Here is a 15,385-nt window from a genome sequence, read left to right on the forward strand (position 1 = left end):
AATACTTAATATTGAAATTTAAACACCACCGATTTTTTGGAAAATTGTAACAATAAAATCCATATCTAAACAATTCGAATAAAAACAATGTGAGACGAAATAAAGTCAGATTTCAATTTTTTTCAATTTTCAGTTGGTTTTGAGTTAAATTCAAAACCAACAAATTCGTTGGTGTTTACATTTCAATATTAAGTATTCAATGGCTTCAAAATTCAAAACATTATGTCACTGATTTACTTCCATAGATTTATATTCCATTGTTTATAACAGTGTTTGGTGCAACAGTAGCATCACATCACTACTTTTTGTCATTTGTTTTGGGCTACATTCATGTGTGTGGCATAATAAATAGCCATTCATCATAATTATGTTTTTTTCTTCAATTTTGATGTACTCTGTTGTTCACCTACTGTTTTACAAGGATGGCCTCATAAATAATGTTTAATGCTTCCATTTTTTTTTACTTTTTTTTTTTTACAACCATTCAACCTCTTATCTACTTATATAAGCTTTTTTTATTGCCCCAAATATACTTTACAGAAGTAATTTAGCTCTATTTATATTGCCATAAATGTCTTAAATCATTTGGTGGGCAATTGGTTACAATGATAAAGACATGTACACAATGTAGATCCACAGAATATATAGAGCCCTTGTCAAAACGTGTTCTCAAAAACCTACACCATGAGGCAAATTAATCCAAGTCCAAGCTCAGTCAAGCGCAACCAATTTTTACTTTTTTTTGTTTGTTTTACATTTCAGCTTTAAGTTTCTGTAAAGAAATAATGCGTAATTAAATCTCTGAATGTACAGAGTAGGCCTGCTGTGTGTCCTCACATGACTTTGACTTTGTCAGTTGGTGTCGAGTTAGCTTGGATGAGCTAAACTGGAGGTGCATGGAAAGGAAGCTGCATAACTGACTGAAACAAACATGGAGGCTAAATGGACAGGACAAAGTGCACACTCAAAGGAGATGATATCAATTAGGACAGTGGAGGAAACAGAGCAAAAAGAGCAAATAAAACCCATCTGTTCTGCTGCCCCTGATGTGGAGCAGAACACTGAAATGTGTCTGTGTTATGACTCACTTGTTTTTCTCCCATCGAGTTGTTTTTCGTTTGCCTGGCAACAATTGTGACGGGACCCACACCACAATAAAAAATCGAAGAACCCCCCCCCCCCCCCAGCAATCATCAGGTCGGACCCATTTTGTCACCAATAGACAACCATGTAGCTTAATTGAAAAGCAGTCTGTGTTTTCAGGGATTTCACATTGACGTTGAAACGGACAGTGGCATGGTGTGGGTCTCCTGGTGTGGGAGGTGAGGCAGGAAGGTGTGTTCCATGGGTTCACTTCCTGTGATAGTCATCTGAGTGGGAAGGTGCCGCTGTGTGTGAAACCTATCAGAGGCACCCGTGTGCAACAGCAGGCGGCTGCTTTTGCAGAAGAAAGACCCCAGTTGCAACCTGACCTCCCTCTGCCAGCACGCGTACACCAGAGGGTTGATGAGAGAGTTAGACAAACCCAGCAACCACAGGTCGTTCTCCAGAAACCTCAGCAGCTTGCAGTCCTCGCAGAGAAACTGAACTGCACACACCACAAAGAAGGGACACCAGGACATGGTGAAGCACCCCACCAGCAGAGCCACGGTCCTCAGGGCCTTGACGTGGCCCCAGTATCGATAGCTTCCCTGGGGCAGCCTGGAGCCTGCTTGCCTGGCCTGCCGGATCTGCTTCTGGTGGAAGCAGGCGATCTTCAGGATGTCCAGGTAGAAGAAGAGGAAGACGGACAGGATCGGGAAGAACGCGGTGCAAAATATCAGCATGATTCCGCCGGGACGGATGACGGAGAAGAACGTGCAGAAGCCGCCGTAGGACTCCTGCTGGAGACCCTTCACCACCCCTGTTGACATGAGTGAAGAGTAACAATTAATGACACGGTGGTGAACAGTCGCGAAAATCCATGAATGATTCCGTGATTGGTTTTCGATTGAATTCGATGTCAGGTTTTTTTTAAGTTTTAAAAGAACTACCTCTACCTTGCTACCTTATGAGTTACCAAGTTTAGGAGTAACAATCGAATGTCTACGAAAGCCATCTTTGTCAAGCTCAACTCAAATAAAACGGGCGCCTCATCTATCATTTATATGCTAATGGCGAAGGACAGGAGCAACATGGTAACATGGTGACCCCACCTGGCAGTATTGCGATGGTGAGTGACATCACCCAGAGCACCACCAGAGACCCGGCCACCGTCCACTTCCCCGTCAGGCGTGAGTAACGCAAGGGCAACTTGATGGCCATGTAGCGGTCCAGCGAGATGAGGAACATGGACAAGATGGAGGCCGTGGACGGCGCGATGATGAACGCCATGCGGAACAGGCACTTCCGGGCGGAGGGCGCGCCGCTGCTCCCCGCGTCGACGCTGTAGCCGCTGGGCTCGGCCGCGGCGTTGTAGTTGAAGTCGTCGCTGGCGACGCCGGTGATGGCCAGGCCCACCAGCGTGTCGGCGAGGGCGAGGTTTAAAACGAAGCACCAGCTCTGGCTTCCCCTCCGGCGGATCAGCTGGAGGAGAGCCGCCGCCACCAGCAGGTTGGTGGAGATGATGAGGCAGGCGGCCACGCTCAGGATCCAGCCCGTCACATGCGGCTTCAGGCCCAGGTCCCAGGGTCGCACCGCGGGATGCAGGAACGTGCTCAGGTTGATGGACGGGTCCCTCCTCCAACTGGACGTGTTATAAGGAGCCATTGAGTCTTCTTCTGGTCCTAACTCCTAAGCGGTTTCTTCCTCTAGCTCCTATTGTGCGATGACTACGTTCACCCCCGACAAACGTGCATGCGGGCCTCAGACCGGCGTATATCCGCCTCCCCATATCTCTCCTCCCATGTTGCTCAACTCCCGTCAAATCTCCTCCTGAATCCTCTGTTTAGGAAAAGCTCTTCATCGAGGGGGGCGAACCTCCCCGTGTCGCGCGGCTCTGGGGAAGGAAGGGACTGAAGGTCTTCCGCCAGCCTGTGCCGTATCGCCGTCGGCAGGTATACGTGGCTTCTCCCCGGGCTCTCGTGGAGAGAGGGAGAGAGGGGGCAAAGTATCTTTCCCTCGTTGTCTGCTGTGCTCGTGTACAGCTGTCGCCGCTCTGGCTGACCCTTGTCGAGCCTGCTGCAGCTGGCTGCCTTTGCAACTCCTTCTAAGAGCCCCCAGTGCAGACATCCGGCATGATGGAGCCATTTTCCACAAGGATACACTCCAGACCAGAGGGTAATGACACCACACGCAGTATAAACAGCCCCGGCGCTCTGACGACGAACCGGATTGCACTGAATGGGCTTTTTTTTGATGCCGCCTGTGTCTGCCTGATAAAGGCAGTGATCAACTGGGATCACTTTGTCTTAATCTGCTCTGTCTAAATGTTTCAGATTCAATGAGAAAGAGGAAGGGTAGACTAGATGGGGGGGGGGGGGGGAGGGAGGTAGGGTCCTGGGGGGGGGGGGGGGATTTCTCTTGGGGCCCATTCACTGTGTCTGCCTGTGGTCTGTCAAATGTGGATCTGTAAAGAAATGTACCACAGAGAGTGAAATAGATATGAGTACAGACATACAGACATACATATGCTATCTCTGTCTCTCTCTCTTCCCTCTCTCTCTGTGGAGGACTTATCCAAACAAACAATGTGTCTGTGAGAGAGTTATATGCTTGTGTGTGAGAGAGAAAGTGAGCGAGAGAAATTGAGTGAAAATGTGTGTGTGTGTTTGTGTGTGTGTCTGTTTGTGTGTGTGTGCGTTAGTATCACTCACACATGTCCACATTTCCCAGAGAGGGGTCAGGAATCTCACTGCATGTCTCCTTTTGTATTTGTTTACTGAACTACGTCCGCTTTATGTGGGGGAAATGACATTGACACTGACAGGGGCATACATAAAAACTACTGGGTTAGATAACACCATCAAGCCAACTTTCACATGCAGACATGCGTACATGGGATGTGTTAAACTGAGTCTATGCGCCTTATTCTGACTGGAGCCACCTGACAATTAGTTAAACACACTTTTTAACATTGTGCTCAGGCACATCACAGCAATCCACAACCAAATCAGACCTTCATCGCCAGGTTGATAGACTGTTGTCTTTCCATGTAGAGCCATGTGTTGGGACGAAAGATACTCTTTTCATCTCGCGGGGAAAACAACAAACAAAACCTTTGGCTCCCACAGACATACAATGTGGGTCTATTGTTCTTCCTTGCTAGACGCTTCAGTGCCATTGAAAACACGACTATGGGTCAGCAGTTATTGTGTCCACTGCCCAGCGTTGGTACGCATTCTCACCCTGTGTACGCCAACCTCTGCCCAGTCCTCACCAACTTGAACCAGGTTCCTTTCACACCGCCTTTGCCTGCTTAGAAACGTCTCGAAAGGTGTTGTATACGTCAAACATTTTTTCGAACGCCTGGTGACCTTTGACCTGCGCAGCTGCTTTGAGATTCTACGGGATTGCGCTCTGAAGATGTCTTTAAAGAGGCGACTGCTGTCCATGTTCTTGTGTTGCGTTTATTGCGTTGCCTCGCTGTTCTGCCTAAACCCCAACCGCAACAACTGTGTTTCCGTAGGAGCCCGGTGAGTGTGTGTGTGTGATTGTGTGTGTGTGTGAGGGGAGGGTACAGGTGTGTGTGTGTGTTTGTGTGCGAGTGAATGTTGTGTGTCAAGGAGTGTGTTTATATTATCTGTATAGGTGTATCATATTATTATTGATAGATAACAACTGATTTTCTATTATAAAGGTAGGTCCACTTGTGTTTAGAGTTAATTGGACTAATTCATCAAATGTATTAACAAAAATAATTAATAAAATTATAGTACTGAACTGTGTGTCAGGGTATGCTTTGAGTTTAACCATTTATTGTGTTTGGCACCACTCACTGCCCAATCTCTTTTGTGCTTTTGTGTCCGACCAGGAACCTGTTGACAGTGGTCCAGCAACTGTACCAGCGTGTTATGAGATTGTTGCGCACTACCCTGTGATACTAAGCCTCCTGCCCCCTAACCAGCACCCAATCTGGGACTCTATCCTGGCCTAGCTTGGCCAGGCTAGCTTGCCCTGGTTCTCCAGAGATGAGATACAAGTCCTTATCTGTCCTAACCAGAAAAAGAGAACAGTGTTCTTTAGTCATGGATTGTGGACAATTCTTGATCATCTAAACATGGTATTTGCCCCCGTTCGGCTTGCAAGCTGCTTTTCTGCGTAGCAAAGAGCGATTTCATATTTTTTATAATAAATTTATATATTTTTTTACTCTGATGCGATTAGGTTGTGAGGAAGCTTTCGTGGGCCTGTTATGCTGGATGAGGACGAGGTGGCATGACTGCAAACACCCTCGTTTCAACTGTATTTCGGCTTTCGTTTGTGAACCTCTTCGTACGCTGGCTGACTGCTCTATTTCAGCGAGGAAGATGTTGTTGCCATGGGGACAACGGCCCGTTACCGGTCTTTTGCTTAGCTAAGCGCCAGCTTACTTGGTATTGCACAGGAGTGTACTTTTTGTGTGGAGGAGATTTCAATGCAAGCACATTATTTTTGCTGAATTAAAAGGTGATCTCAACTAAAGTAACATTGAATGATCAGTTTGTGGTGCCTTCCTCTTGAAAATTGACATATAAGTCTATACATTTAACACCTTGACATGACATTTCTTTTGCAAATCATTGGAGGATACGTCACATTCATTTTCAACTCGTATTAAATGTTATATTTTGTTGAACTGTAAAACTTTAAATAAACAATTTCTTTAGCTAAATTATAACAAATATGTTTTCTGTTGTTTTGTGATAGCTAGAATTTTACTTAAATCGTATATCAATGCAGCCTGCATTGCTATTCTCACGCACATATGTTTCATTAAACAACATTCTCTTGAATGGATTCAGACAGGGTCCAATAATTGACTTTGAAAACGGTGGTGTGGTGTGGGTGACCTACACTTAATGCTGAAGGTTCGAACCTCTTCCGGTCTGTTCGGCAGAGTTCCTGTATCCAGGCTACAACATGAACGAGCTCTTGCACTATTAGAAATGGAAAGCTACGCTGCCGCCGGTCAACTTTTAGCAAGGCTCTGTGTGTCATGAGTTTCCTATCCTTGTCGTGAAAGTCATGTAGTCTATAATCAAGTAGCAGTGAACAACTTGGACTTGACAGGGATACTCTACAGGTATGTGTCATTTTGGGACATTAAACTGCTAAATTACAAGATTCCTCCTGGTCGAATCATTTCTAGAACTTACAGCTTGTTGTACTTGCTAGCTACTAGTAGCCAGCCATCTGTTTGTGAGAGCGAACGTAATACCTAGCTGTTGCTAGCCTCACAGTATTGGACCTGTTTAAACAACCTGTCCTTTTTTATTTACACTTGGAGGAGATAGTTTGTTCATCAATTTAAGATGTATGAATAATCTAGCCAATAAGATTACTTTGTTTGTAGAATATTTAAAAAATACTGAGCGACATACGCTCACATTTGTCTTTACCTAGCGATGCAGGCGTGAATCAAGCCGTGTCAACCAATTAGGTTTCCTAAATAATTGATGGACTGAAATTGCAGCCAATAGAAAAGCTGTAGACGTGCGATGACTCGTTCATGAATATTTGACACTTGCTTCTCTTTCCGGCGCAGTGGTCCGCTCTGTGATGCTGTACTATCCGCTCGTTTGCAAGTGATCCCATAGTCATCAACGCAATGTTATATTATGTGCGATTACAACAGTTTGTATATTTGTATCTTGGTGGCTTGCTATTGTTTTTAGCAGGACTGCACCAGGTTGAAGCGGCCACTACAGAAATGGCCAATCTAAACTGGAAACCTTTCATCTACGGAGGGATGGCCTCAATTGTCGCAGAATTCGGTACGTGATGCAGCTTACTTTACAGACTGATATACCGAATAGGAACATTTTCATAGTTTGTTTATCGCTATTTTCTTTCTCCTCAATTGAATAACTTGAATAGAGACGTTAATAAACTAGCGGTGGACGAACTGGGAGATGTACGGTGTCTACATCTGTGAAGTGATTTCGATGCATCAAAAGATGCATCTATTAATAATGCTCTATCCCGGATAGCATATTCCTTGAACATGCTAATGTTTGGAACGCCCTTCAACAGAAAACCGTATCTCAGCTATGCTGGAGAACCTGACTATTAACTGCAATTATCATTATTCATTTACCTCTATATCTCACGCTCGTTGCTAACTACTCGCACCTCCAGAGTCGGAGACTGTTAACTAGAACGTGACACTCCATGCCCTAGTGTACTCTATACCGTCGCACGAGCGGTGTCTCTAAGCGTCTGTTTGGGTTCCACAGGTACGTTCCCCATAGACCTCACGAAGACGAGGTTGCAGGTGCAGGGACAGTCTCAGTACATGGAAGTGCGTTACCGGGGAATGTTCCACGCCCTCTTCAGGATCGGCAAGGAGGAGGGCATTAAGGCCTTATACTCTGGGTGAGGACAGGCCACCTCTTTAAATTACTACTAATATAGTAGACGCTTTTTAAGAACCTGATACATGGGATGTGTATATATATACACACACACACACACATCCTCCATACTATTATATAATTCAGAACCAGCCCTGGGTGAGACAACTCATTAGGAAAGAGCTTAAGAATGGGCAAAAAGACCAGAAACCTGTATAGTTTTCTGCTGAACTGTACCTGGGCCTGAATGGTTCAGCGTGAGTGAAAGAGGAAATCTAACCTGTTGAGCTAGCTTTTCCACTATTTCAATCTGACACTGGGAGATACAGCTCCTGTCTTTAGCCTGTCTGTAAACATCTCTCTCTCTCTCTGCTATCTGTCCTTTGAGCAGGATCTCTCCAGCGCTGCTGAGACAGGCCTCCTATGGCACCATCAAGATCGGCACCTACAACACCCTCAAAGGGCTTTTCGTCAGCCGGCCAGAAGGTGGTTTCCCCCCTGCCTACCTACGCTCCACACACTGTGACGTCACACATTCTGACACGTTCTCCGCCAAATTACATCAAATGCCATTGACATTTTTAGGAGGAGGGGGGGAGAGGAGATGAGAGGGGGAGAGAGAGGAGATGAGAGGGGGAGAGAGAGGAGATGAGAGGGGGAGAGAGAGGAGATGAGAGGGGGAGGGAGAGGAGATGAGAGGGGGAGGGAGAGGAGAGGGGGAGGGAGAGGAGATGAGAGGGGGAGAGAGAGGGAGAGGAGAGGGGGAGGGAGAGGAGATGAGAGGGGGAGAGAGGGAGAGGAGAGGAGATGAGAGGGGAAGAGAGAGGGAGAGGAGAGGGGGAGGGAGAGGAGATGAGAGGGGGAGGGAGAGGAGATGAGGGTGAGGGAGAGGAGATGAGAGGGGGAGAGAGAGGGAGAGAGGGGGAGAGAGGGGGAGAGAGAGGAGATGAGAGGGGGAGAGAGAGGGAGAGGAGAGGGGGAGGGAGAGGAGATGAGGGGGAGAGAGAGGGAGAGGAGAGGGGGAGGGAGAGGAGATGAGAGGGGGAGAGAGAGGGAGAGGAGAGGGGGAGAGAGAGGGAGCCTTGCTCCTGTACATGTGTTTGGGTTAGATTACCTGCTAAACCACCTGGCTTCAGACAGGCCCCCCTCTCCTGGATAAAGAGATGAGTCTACTCTAACTCTTCTCTGTTGTGGATGGAGGCGTGTGGGCGGATGCAGGGAGAGGAAGAGGCAGGCAGCCTGTCCACATTACGACCTCCGGAACAGTCCCATTCACTTCCTGTAATATCACATTTACTTCCTGCTGTCTCTCTCTCTCTGTGTCTCTGTGTCTCTTTCTCTCTCTCTCTCTCTCTCTCTCTCTCTCTCAAAATCTCTCTCAAAATCTCTCTCTCAAAATCTCTTTCTCTCTCTCTCTGTATCTATCTGTCAATCTCTCAATCTTTCTCAATCTCTGTTTATCTCCTATTCTAACCCCTCTCTCACACCTAATCTCTCTCCGTTTAACTCTTTTCCCATCTACTCCCACAAAGTGTTTACAATGGCACATGACGCCAGCCTCATTTCGGTGCCTGCTCCCCAGTACAAACAATATACCGAGCCCTTGTCACACAACCAGGAAGTGAGCAGCAGAGCTATAGATAGCGTGGGATCTCAGTGTTGTTCTGGAAGGGTTCACCCCCCCCCCCCCCCCCATCACATCCCATCATCATCATCATCTCCTTGTTCTATTGCCTGGCTGTGCCGCACCTGTGTTGTGAATGCTTGTTTCTATACAGACGTTTGGGGTGGCCTGGTGCTTTATGGACCCACGTCCTTCCACCAAAACGATCGGGGCGAGGAGCACACTAACTATTGGTCACATTGATCGAGCGCCATCTGTAACTATCGTTCTAAACTCTGATTCCCTTTTTTTTTACTTCCTGTGTCACAAACACCTTCTTCCACTCTAGATTCTTACCGGTAATATAGTGATTAATATACATATGATCAAAACAATAATAACGCCCTAACCCCCTCAGTGATAGCTCGCTAATAGCTAATAAATGAGAATCTGTCCAGGAAATCGCTGCCAAGCCTTGCGTTGAGAAGGCAGTCTAACTCGACCCTCGTACTGTAGTGTTAGTTCTTGGGCTGAGTTTGGGCTTGGTTAGACTTGGATAAAGAACCATGACTAACCATGGCGGCCGTGTAACTCCTGACAGAGAGGTTGGGAACAGCGTTGTGCCTTTCCTGTGTCACTCTCGTATATCCTGATCACTGCATGCGCATGTCTAACTTGTATTAGAAGTTTTGTTTTGTAATTGACGGATGATTCACAGAACGCCCTTTATTCGGAGTCTCTTGTTTCGTGGCGTCTTTGTCTTTTTCAGCGCTTTCTCTTTCTTTCTGTGTCCTCATGTCTGCGTAGTGAAAACATTGTTTTGGGTGTGGGCTAACTGTGTGTGTGTGTGTGTGACAGATGAAACCATGGTGATCAACGTGTTCTGTGGTGTGGTGTCTGGGGTCCTGTCCTCCTCGCTGGCCAATCCCACTGACGTCCTCAAGGTACGCTGTCCCTTCTGCTACACACACACACACACACACCTGTACAGACTCACCTCTAGAAATGCTTTAACGTGTGAGGATGTGGACTGTGTGGAGCCGATGGCTGGGGTGGACACTGGACTGATGATGATGATGACCAGGGTGTCTTCTGTGTGTTTAGATCAGGATGCAGGCCCAGGGCAGTCTGTTACAGGGCAGCATGATGTCCAACTTCATCAACATCTACCAGAACGAGGGGACCAGGGGACTGTGGAGGGTGAGTATGCCTGTCTGTTTGTTTGTGTGTGTGTGTGTGTGTGAGAGCATGTGTGTTTGTGTGTGTGTGTGTGTGTGAGAGCATGTGTGTTTGTGTGTGTGTGTGTGTGTGAGAGCATGTGTGTTTGTGTGTGTGTGTGAGAGCATGTGTGTTTGTGTGTGTGTGTGTGTGTGTGAGAGCATGTGTGTTTGTGTGTGTGTGTGTGTGTGAGAGCATGTGTGTTTGTGTGTGTGTGTGTGTGTGAGAGCATGTGTGTTTGTTTGTGTGTGTGTGTGTGAGAGCATGTGTGTTTGTGTGTCTGACTGCGCTCTGCTCCCCCCAGGGTGTCATCCCCACAGCTCAGAGGGCGGCCATCGTGGTGGGGGTGGAGCTTCCTGTCTATGACATCACCAAGAAGCATCTGATTCGCTCGGGCACCATGGGAGACAATATAATGACACATTTCGTGTAGGTGTTAATGAAAGAGGGCACCTGTGACAAAGTAGTACTTCTAAGAAGGCTGTAACGAGGCCTGGGGTGTATGAAGGGACTGTTATTGATGTGTGTGTGTTTGTGTGTCTCTGTTGTCTCTCTGTCTCTATATCTCTCTCTGCCTGCCTGCCTGCCTGTCTGTCTGTCTGTCTGTCTGCCTGTCCCTGTCTGTCTCTGCCTACCTGTCTGTCTGCCTGCCTGTCTGCCTTCCTGCCTGTCTGTCTGTCTCTGCCTGTCTGTCTGTCTCTGCCTGTCTGTCTGTTTGCCTGTCTCTCTCCTTAGCTCCAGTTTCACGTGTGGCCTGGCGGGGGCGCTAGCCTCCAACCCGGTGGACGTGGTCCGGACCAGGATGATGAACCAGCGCGTGCTGTCAGGGGGGCCCATGTACAAGGGCACCCTGGACGGGCTGATGCAGACCTGGAGGAACGAGGGCTTCTTCGCCCTCTACAAGGGCTTCTGGCCCAACTGGCTCAGACTGGGGCCATGGAACATCATCGTATCCTTCACAGCTGCCTAGATCGTTATGTAAAATCATGAACTGACACTTTTATCCGAAGTGACATGAGGGAAGGTGGGGGGGTGGGAGGGGGGGGGGATTTGTCAACCTCAGTCAGCTTGACTACCCCTGAAAACATCATGGAATACATGGAGAGAGATTCTTAATGAGGGTTAGTCTGGATCAGGGTTTAATCAGGGTTAGTCTGGTTACTTATTCTGGAGCAGTTTAATAAGTAATCCTTCCCAGTCAGTCAGTGAGAACACTAAATATTGGGCTTGCTTCTTTTGGACTGGTTTATGAAACGTGGAGAGGGGTTCTGGAATTAATAAGCATGTTGAAGGACATTCTTAAGCAGCGTTAGTCTAGTTCTGGGAACAGGGTCGGATTACTAACCCTTATGATGTAGTGTTGCAATGACTGACTGAGTTAGTTACAGGCTTTTTGGGCAAATCTGACAGTACCGTACACTGTGATATGATCAAACTGTTAATTGAAAACAGGATTTCAAGTTGAGCAGGAATGTGCGGTCCTTAACCCCACCCTTCAGTTCTTCATCACCTTTGAACAGCTGAAGAAGATGCCCTTATAGTCGGAACAGGAAGCGATCAATCCAGGAAGTGGACTTGAGTGTGTGTGTTGTGTGTGATTGTGAGTGTCCTGACATTCACAGTCCGTCCCAAAGTTGCACAAAAGCCATGTGCTATTTCAGTTTGTTGTTACCATTTCAATTTATTATCTTTTTTTTTACGACTTTTACAGCGTCTGTTACACTTTGCGCGCAACCGCCCTTCATGCCGCTGAACTCCAGGCAGCTAAAGTTAGGTTGAAGCGGAGTATGGAAGCCCAGAGGGGCCAAACCACAGGTGATTGGCTAGGTAGTGCTGCCTGCCAGTGTAGAGGATGGTAGGAAAGGGGGGAGGTTTGATGTGGAGAAACATGGACCTGGGAACTACTCCTGAGCTTTGAAAATAACGAAACTCTATGAAACACAACGGCTGATTGTAGTTTTAGCTGCACTGCATGGAAAGTAAAAAAAAAAAAAAAAATAGTTTAAATGTTGAGAATCAAGTGTCTTTGGGCCTATTGGATGTCCTTGTGCTTTTAGGGCAAGCGTGTGTGTGCTGTGCTGCGTGAGGCACACTCAGGATGGTTACTTGAATCCAGTCCAAATGTCAACCAAAGCCACCAGGTCAATAAAATGACTTTCTTTTGTAATTGTACATGACCCCAACCAACACACACACACTAAAACCTACCAAACAAAACATCCCATAGTTGATTCAGTTCGTGGTCAACAGTACGGTACAGTTGTAGACACACAAACCCTCATTTCTCAAAAGTTTATTTTGTTTTATTTTATCTGTGATCAAACTAAAGAGGGACCTACCTGGTTGCCACGGTGAATCCCCAACGATGCCACGCACGTGCGTGGCATGCGTTATCCAATGTCTACTTGTACATATTTATGATCAGTTAAGATATTTGCGTTTTCGGTTAGATTTCTCTTCCTTCCTGTATTGAGGTTGGAGCAGGGGCTGGATAGGAGAGCTTGGAGAGTTTGTTAGGCTATAGTGCCAAACTTTGCTGGTACTGAACAGACTTTCTGCTTTGAAACTCAAATCTGGAGTTGTATAGGTACCAGGAGAATGCACTGTAGACATTTTCTCAAGCCTTATTATTATAATAAATTATTAGTAATAGTAATACGTATTATTGTTATTTGGATTATTATTATTAGGAATAATAATAATAATGTTTTGTCATGGTTCTACTTGTTGAGATAAGGGATCATGTTATGGTCACAGTTGACCTGCTAGGACCAGTACTTAGATTCAGTTACCATGTCCATGTGGTGTTAGAGGAGCTCTTCCTGACGTTTTAGATACGCCTGATGATCTGTTTGGATTTGTTACCGGCCTCATAAAGAGCTGGGAGTGGGGGAAACTAGTTTTGTTTGAGAGTTAGGTTGTATGTGCTACTGTATTTCTGCAATCACATTTTCCAGAGTGTTTGATTTTATTTATTTTTTATTCTGAATGATTAGTTTTAATAATAATGCAAGCTTTACTCACCAGTTCATTTATTGGTGACTTTTGGGGCTTTTGGCTTTCCCTCCAGTGATTAATTGTGTATTCAATGTCAAACGTGTTATGTGCATGTCTTGGTTTAGAGTCTAGCCAAGGATAACCTGAATGCAGCACCTTGAACCAGGAGCCATGATCCCTGGAGAACCTTCTAGAGCAGCCTCTCTCAACCCTTGTCCTCAGGGACCCCTGCCCTGCATGTTCTAGAAGTTTCCTTCCTCCAACGCAACATCTAGGACATGCGGGTCAGGGGGTCATGAGAATCAGGGTTGAGGAAGGCTGGCCTAGATTTCTGGATCTTAGAAATAATAATGCTCAAAATAAATAATTCAGTAACTAAAAAATGTGAATCATTCCCTTTCTTCACACCGTCTGTGAAACGTGAGTTTTCATTGTTAGTCTTTGAAATACATTTTTGAAATGATGTCGTCCTTCATGAACTTAAGAGCTCCATCCTAAAGGGCAACTCAAGTTCTCATTTCACACTGCTTGCTTTGACTTCTTTAATTTGATTCAGTTTTCTTTTTTTTCTATCAACGTAGTGATTGATTGTGTTCATCTCATTTCAAGGCCAGCCCTGAATATCTTTCACCTTGGTTATTCATCTGTAAATTGATGCAGCTTGTGTTGGATCTCCAGAACAGTTCAGTACTGTAGAAAGTTAAGGGTCCGAATTACCTTTTTATTCTGTTGATACATTACCCAAACACAGTTAACATGTTGAAAATTCCGTCTGCTACCTTTTGAATCTTTCCTGACTGATGTAGATTCTGACTTGAAGACTGTTTTAGGCTTTCCCAGCCTATTACATCTCTTGGCCATTTGCACTTCTGTCTGTTGAAACTGTGTTTGCAATCATATTTATGATATTTTGCTTGTTTAGGTGACCGAATGTATGCTTGGTTATGTGTTGAATATTTTTGTGTGACGGATTGAATTTGGCATTTTAAGTAAATGTACACTGAAATAAAATATATCCACTGATTGTTTCCACACCCAAAGTGATTTATAAATTTATTTTCTACTTCTCAAAATGAATGCTATATAATTTTATGGATTTAACTGGGAGTGTAGTAAACCAGTAACATTATACAGTAATGCAGGGGCATTTAGCTCAGTGGTTAGAGCATTTGACTACAGATGAAGCAGTTGCAGGTTCAAATCCCTTGGTAAAGTGCCAAAGAACACAGAAAAAACGGCCTGATATTATGTGTATCCTCTCTGTAACTCATGGTAGACAGCAGAAGTTACAGAGGGGATACACATATCAGGTGAAAAAACGTAGTAACTTTTGCTATAAAAGAGCAGACATCTCCATATTATCTCAGGTTGTTCATTGTGACCAAAAGAACACAGAAAGTAACACATGATGGCAGGACAGACCCTTTGCATGTTAGGGGAAGAGCTTCAGTCGGTCAGGAAACTTATAGAAACACCAGCGTGTTCACTCAGAAGAGAAGCCGTACCACTGTGACCAGTATGGGAAGAGCTTCAGTGATTCAGGAAACTTAAAGAGACACCAGCGTGTTCACTCAGGAGAGAAGCCGTACCACTGTGACCAGTGTGGGAAGAGCTTCAGTGATTCAGGAAACTTAAAGACACACTTTTGTTCTGGGAAGACTAGAGATCCTGATCTCTAGATCTCATTTAATAATCAAACTTATATGAACATAGGAACTGTATGTATTTGTATTCATTATCTAAAGTATAATTGTACATAAGATATTTGATTTATACTGAAAATGTATATTGTATATAAATGTAAACATAAAATACAGGCTATGTACAATTGTTTTATTGTTTATTAATTAATTAATTCTGTACGACTTAATATATTTTACTTATAAACATAAACTTAAATAACATGCTATGTTATGTGATGTAGACAATAATATAAAAAATAAATACAAATATTGAATTTATGTCTGATCTATACTGTGAGCATAATGTTGTTATCTACCTCGAGCCTCATTTCCATATTCACGTTGTGTTTATGTGACTGTTACATCAGGATGGGAGAAATGAAGATTCACCAGAAAAATATTCATGTTTTAAT

General features: G+C 45.1%; 2 protein-coding genes and 1 long non-coding RNA gene across 5 annotated transcripts; 2 read left to right on the forward strand and 1 right to left on the reverse strand.

Moving 5' to 3' along the window:
- Positions 1-1,210: 1,210 nt before the first annotated feature.
- On the reverse strand, positions 1,211-2,754 carry LOC134013941 (glucose-dependent insulinotropic receptor). The gene is made up of 2 exons (XM_062453724.1): positions 2,196-2,754; positions 1,211-1,903 (listed from the first exon to the last, which is right to left on the reverse strand). Exons 1-2 carry the CDS (start codon positions 2,746-2,748, stop codon positions 1,269-1,271), a joined length of 1,188 nt encoding a protein of 395 aa, XP_062309708.1. The 5' UTR covers positions 2,749-2,754; the 3' UTR covers positions 1,211-1,268.
- A 1,233-nt stretch (positions 2,755-3,987) lies between these two features.
- Positions 3,988-5,612, forward strand: LOC134013916 (uncharacterized). The gene is made up of 3 exons (XR_009928997.1): positions 3,988-4,613; positions 4,952-5,200; positions 5,305-5,612. It is a non-coding gene; the product is annotated as an uncharacterized LOC134013916 (long non-coding RNA).
- A 429-nt stretch (positions 5,613-6,041) lies between these two features.
- slc25a14 (solute carrier family 25 member 14) lies at positions 6,042-14,324 on the forward strand. 3 transcript variants are annotated; one of them, XM_062453233.1, is made up of 9 exons: positions 6,042-6,202; positions 6,798-6,893; positions 7,356-7,494; positions 7,864-7,958; positions 9,934-10,019; positions 10,180-10,275; positions 10,598-10,722; positions 11,029-11,242; positions 11,793-14,324. In XM_062453233.1, the coding sequence occupies exons 2-9, from the start codon at positions 6,830-6,832 to the stop codon at positions 11,832-11,834; spliced, it is 861 nt and encodes a 286-aa protein (XP_062309217.1). In that variant the 5' UTR covers positions 6,042-6,202; positions 6,798-6,829; the 3' UTR covers positions 11,835-14,324. The 3 variants fall into 3 exon arrangements, with proteins under 3 accessions (XP_062309217.1, XP_062309216.1, XP_062309215.1); XM_062453232.1 differs by having other exon boundaries at positions 6,043-6,202; positions 6,795-6,893; XM_062453231.1 differs by lacking the exon at positions 6,042-6,202 and having other exon boundaries at positions 6,649-6,893.
- The last annotated feature ends 1,061 nt before the right edge of the window (positions 14,325-15,385 follow it).

Source organism: Osmerus eperlanus, chromosome 27 (assembly GCF_963692335.1).
Source record: "Osmerus eperlanus chromosome 27, fOsmEpe2.1, whole genome shotgun sequence".
In the NCBI taxonomy this organism is placed as follows: Eukaryota; Metazoa; Chordata; class Actinopteri; order Osmeriformes; family Osmeridae; genus Osmerus; species Osmerus eperlanus.